Here is a 5,840-nt window from a genome sequence, read left to right on the forward strand (position 1 = left end):
TGTGTGTGTGTGTATGGGTGTATTTTTAGTCTTTTTAGGCACTGTGACCAAAATGTATTATTATTGTTTTTAACCGACATTGACTCTAACTAGGTTTAATATTTTGCAGGCTTTGTTTTACAAACTTTGGCCAGTTTTTATTCACTTTCTACTTAAATTATATATAATATTTATATTACCACTTTATTATCATTTATCTTCATATTAGCTTTGTTTGCTAACGTCTAGCTGTCTTTATGTCTGCTTTGAGTTAATTATAACTAATTCTGACGACTTTTTCAATATTTTATGCATTTCTTCAGGGTTTTGTTATTCATCTTGTGTTGATATTTTAGTTTACACTACAGTATTCTGCTATTTTTACAAACCTACTTTGTCATTAATTGAGAGTAGTAATTTTATTATTGTTTTTTTTTTGTTTTTTATACTTAATTGTTTAATATTATTGCCAAAGCTATTGATTTTCAATTTTCGGTTTTTATCAATTTTTTTTATCATTTATCAATTCGTTTTTATCAATTTTCGTTTAATCAATGTTCGTTTTGTTTACACAATTGAAAAGTTCAATTGTCTTTACATGAACGTGGCACCGTGTCCACTAGATGGCACTGCTAATCCAGGAAAGACATCTCTTAACACGGGACTATTTACAGTTTAAAATTAAGTAAGAGTTAGATAGATAGAAAAATAGATAAATTAATATCCTACAATCTGTATCCTTCAATTTGTTTTGAGACTTTAATTTATTGACAGTCCATACATTTAATAGTCTATGGAAACCATGAGAATGAATTGATAACAGAGAGCTGTTATTGATTTAATTATTATATTGATTGAGTCATCAGATCATTTTAACTTGTGTCCCTTCTCCCCCTCATAGAGCCACCATTCCACCTGTGGGACATCTCCAAACTGAAACTGACTTCATATCCGTCTGTGATCCTCATTTACACAACACCTCTCCTGCTGTAGCCCCTCCTCTCCCCAGCCCTCCTCCCTCTCCTGCCTATGCTGCTGCTGATGATCACCACCTCCTGAACAGGCGCTCCTGTCCTGGTGTTCCTCCTGTCAGTGTGTCCTCCTGCAGCTCATCTGTCCACATGCTCTCAGCACAGAGGGAGCAGACAGGAAGTAGCTCCTCCACCTCCTTCACCTCGTCCTCCTCCTGAGGGCTTTAACTCCTGGATTACACTGATACTCCATTTCTTTTTTATTTCATTGATATATCTTTTTCCTCACACCTGCCGTCATGTCTCGAGCTCCTGATGGTGTGAGTAAACTCACTGAAAGTACTTACAAGGTGAGTAATCACAGACAAAATATTATGGAAAAAGTAAATTATTATGGTTTTTCTGAATTGTTTGTGTTATAATACACAGTGCAGAGGTGCACTACTATTTTTAAGGATGGCTAATTGTGGTGATACCTGGGAGGGCAACTGCTGTCCCCGAGACACTGAGGACTTTGAAGTACAACACAAATGTACTGCAGTTTAAAATCAGTCGAACTCGAAATCACACATTTTAGCCTTTTTTATGAATTTTAAATTGGATAAGAATTTACAGTTTTAAGATTATCCTAGAAATAACAAAAAAGAAAGCAGAGAATTCTAACAGATATAAATTAACTAATTGTTACGTTGTACATAAATAGCAAAGTTTTAGTCCAAAAGTAAAAGTTAAAAAATATCTAGCAACAAGCCCCTATACAGCAAAACAAGTCGTAAAAATAAATACAATTGAATCTTGGAATGTCAATAGTAAAATCAGGCCATGAGATAAAAGCAAAACAGCAACAAGTCAGACTTGCTCGGCCAAACTAACAATAAGTTGATTTCAAGAAAGCTGAAATGTGCAGAAGAAGTTAAAAAAAAAACACAGAGCCAAATACTAGCCTGAAGACTAAAGAATACTACTTTGGTGCTAATAATAAAAAAAAGAAACAACACATGACTAAAGGTTTTGGTACAAATAACACCAATGGCTAAAAAGAGTAATTTAAAGTTAGCCAAAAAGCTAAATGACAGCCTTTAATATAGCATAAATATACCAAATATATACTGGTAACATAAATTTAAAAAACTCTGGTAATAAAATATTGTGAAAGAAAAGTGACCAAAAACTCTTAATAAATGTTAGGATCAGCCCAGGGGCCAGAGATTGGACAAACCTGCTGCAGTGGTGAAGCCTGCGCGGTCTGTCGTTTTAATTCTGGCTCAGGTTTTATGAGAGTTTTATTTGCTGTCATTACCTTAACTTTAAGACGCTAATAACAATAATTAATAATCAGATCAGCTGTTTGAGCCAATGAAGCTCATTTTTATTTACGAGATAAACAATGTAACCAGGAAGCAAAAGGTACCGTTGGTAAAAGTCTAACAGAGTCCCAATTTCGGACCACGCCCCAAGCTTGTACCTCCTGGAAATCTACAATAACTATAAGTAAGTGAAACTCTCGCTGTCTGAACAGAGAGAGTTAAAAATGAAATCAAACAGACAGAAGCCTGATCAAAACAGTCGACAGATCATTTAATCATGGGATTAATCTGTTTTCAGAGCAGGATAATCCCATCAGGATTATCAGTGATGAAGTGGTGTCTGTGGGCGGTTAAAGATCAAGAGTAGGTTAGAAGTTTATGGTCATAGTCAAACTTATATGTGGCCCACAGCCAAGTCATATCACATACCACTTTAATGTGGTCTATATGGATGGAGACCACGTGGGCTGTACACGTGTGTCAAAATTCAATTCTACTTTTTGTCCCTTGTGTGTAGCCATAGCAGGAAGCCCTAATTATTGACCAGGCCAGTTAATGACCAGTTTTAGTTCAGAGTGATTGAGTGCATCATCATTTACTGCGTTTACAGCGTGAAGCTGTTAAATAATCAGTAAAATAATGTTATTAAAATTCAAAAGTAAAAAAGAGGAAACAGCACTGATTTATTTATTTTATTCAACAAGGAAAGCACTTTTGCGATTAAAAAAAAGTTTGGAAACGTTTTGTGAACCATTGGCTTGAATGCACAATTATTGTCTGATGAAAGGCGTTTCACAGCGGGGGTGTGGGAGTGGAACCTGGGCTTGACAGTTAGACTGAGTTTCAGCGGGGAGACAGAGACGAAGGAAAGAAAGAAAGAAAGATTTCTCTTTCCTTAGTCCTGTCTCTCTGCTCAGTGAAAAGTCAAGGCTACCTGCTGATTGTTCTGCTGAGGGCGTGTCTGGGGGATACAGACAGGGAACTTGATTGTTGAGGAATCTCAATAGAAAGTACTAGGGAAGGTGGGGTGCAGGGCTGGGCGAGGGCTGGGAGGGTGCTGGGTTAGAGTGAGAGGTAGAATGAACGGGTGGGAGGTGATGAGGTCCTTTCTGTAAATAGCTTCTCGTGTTTGTGTGTGATTTGACTGTTTTGGTGGGAGCAGTGAGACGTAGAACTGGAACTTTGATTGTTCTCATGGTCAGAGTTTTATACATGAACAACTTGTTCTGTTCATGTTTTTTCCTCCTCTCACCTTGCACAGGAATAACATCATGACGCAGATATTTAAAATAGTCTTGAATACTTAAGGAGTCACAGTGCAGAAGGTTCTGGGTTCAATCCCAGGTTGGGTGGAGCCAGGAAGGACCCTTCATTTAAACCTTTTACTCCTCTGGTTTTCTGTGATTGTTAGCATTACCATGTGCTAAAAGTATTTGAATCTTTATAGACAAATTAACACATTTCAGTTGATCGTGTTTATGCATTTTCTGGATCACAACAATGTTTCTGTTTACCAGTCAGTAACAAAAATAATGGAATAATGTTTTGTCTCTGGTCTTCATCCCAGAATGTGATGGAGCAGTTTAACCCCGGGCTGAGGAACCTGGTCAACCTTGGGAAGAACTATGAGAAATCGGTCACAGGTAAGCACTGTTTACATCATTTAGCCTCTGTTCACGTGTTAACTCCCCACACTTACTGAACCCATTCTGTCTGTGTCGCAGCTATGACTCTCGCTGGAAAGGTCTATTTTGATGCCGTGGCGAAGATGGGAGAGAACGCCATGGTGTCTCCAGTCTCCAGAGATCTTGGTGAGTCTCATACGAATGCTGCCATTTCAATGAAATGAGGAGATTAAAATCCTCAGATGACACAGCTGTGGTTCAGTGAATGGTTTCCCAAAATAGTTTGACCTTTTACTTCAGTCCTCAAAGCTGGCTGCATAAAGTCCAAATCTTGAACAGCTAGACTTTAGCTGTGGATTCACCAAAAACAGAAACCAAGAGGTTAAAATAAATCAGAATATGTCCAACTAAGAAGTCTGTAAACATCTGGACAGGAGGGAGGTGAAGTTAATGTTCTGCTCTTCAGCATGGCTCAGTAGCAGTGTGGTGACGTCACCTATGATGCGCGGCTGTGAAGTTAGCCGTTCAATTTCTTGCGGGTGTTCCTCCATCCTTTGTTTCATTGTGGAATTTGCACCAGTGTCCAAGTCCAACACATCTCAGAGACGTGTCAGACTGGGTGAAGTCACCCTCACACGGGTGTAGTTGGGTGGATGTGTCACATGCTGTGGAAGAGTAAACACAGACAGGAGCAGAGCTGCTGGGCTGAGTCACAGTCAGGGCATCAGGGTAAAAGCTAATGGTCGCTCGGATGTCAACCCCAGGTAGTTTTCTGTTGTTCTTTTTTGAAACATTTTTGGCCTCAGGTTTGACTGTTGATTTGGCGATTGACTTCTTGGTCACTTTTAGCTATTTAGCTTAGCCAAGGCTAACATGTAGATGTTCTTCTTGGACATAGTTTTGGCTGTTATTTTATCTAACTCTTAGCCAGGTTTTAGCTAATCCCTGGCATATTTCTCCTTTTTGTATCTACCATTGGTGTCATTATTTGACTAAATTGTGTTGAGTTTTTATTTTCCTTTGGTAAGATCCACTGTTTTATCGACTATATTGTGTCTTTCCCATAGAATCTATTTCATTTCCATACACTTTTTTAAAGATGTGGTCTAAAAGCTTAGGGTAAGTCAAACCTGTGTCAATGCCATCATTTGCCCAAAGTCCAGGTACAGTATTAGATAAACCTGGCTTTAAATGCAGCCTGAGTCTGAATTTTTGAGAGAAAAACTTCAAAGTCCCAGCCGTTTTTAGGCCCTGGGAATAATCTTCATCACCGGAGTGAGAATCGTCTCACATGTCAGAGTGAGACGAGCAGCAAACACAGTGAACAAACACACAGACAGACAGAGGAGTGGAGCTGACTTTTTTCCACTGATCCACAGTCTTCCCATCTGCCCTCTACTCCAACCCACTGCTGCTCCTTTCTGTCTGAGATTTCACCATGGAGCAGGAATACTTTTGTCCTTCTTCTTCACCCCCGAGCCTCCTGTGTGGCTCTGAGCCAGATGTTTGAAATGTCACAAACGTCATTAACCACAACTGGAGCCTCCTGTCAGGAGAAATGACTCCTCTTCAGAAACTTCAACCAGTCACAGAAGCTTTCAGTGAGAGACACTCACAGCCTCACTGTTCTGATTCTGATTATTCTGGAGCAAAAACAACCACGCTCTCCGGCTGACATCACCATTTTTCACCTGATCAGTGTTAAATATATTAAAGAGCAGTTTAGAGAAAGGGTGGAAGGGTGGAGCAGGTGTGGTTATTTTTTCTCCTGTGGCATTTAAACTTCAAAACCTGCTGCTGCGTGCAGGGTGGACCCACAGATCTGTGTGGAGTCCAGTACTGAAGTCAAAGACAGGAAGTTCTGATTGTTTATAGGAACCTTTAAATATACGCTGTGATATAACAACAAAGACCAGCACTGTTTGCTGTTTGGACTCAACCTTGACCTCTGAACCTGA

At 39.3% G+C, this 5,840-nt stretch overlaps 1 protein-coding gene across 1 annotated transcript in view; it reads left to right on the top strand.

The window, feature by feature from the left end:
* Positions 1-623: 623 nt before the first annotated feature.
* The window catches only part of baiap2l1a (BAR/IMD domain containing adaptor protein 2 like 1a), a 19,359-nt gene continuing 14,142 nt past the window's right edge, over positions 624-5,840 (top strand). Inside the window, exons 1-3 of the mRNA XM_025057320.1 lie at positions 624-1,300; positions 3,825-3,900; positions 3,982-4,068. Of these exons, the coding sequence (XP_024913088.1) occupies positions 1,250-1,300; positions 3,825-3,900; positions 3,982-4,068 (214 nt within the window). The 5' untranslated portion in view covers positions 624-1,249. The remainder of the gene's footprint in view (positions 1,301-3,824; positions 3,901-3,981; positions 4,069-5,840) is intronic.

This window comes from Cynoglossus semilaevis, chromosome 8 (genome assembly GCF_000523025.1).
Source record: "Cynoglossus semilaevis isolate Cse_v1.0 chromosome 8, Cse_v1.0, whole genome shotgun sequence".
Lineage (NCBI taxonomy): Eukaryota > Metazoa > Chordata > Actinopteri > Pleuronectiformes > Cynoglossidae > Cynoglossus > Cynoglossus semilaevis.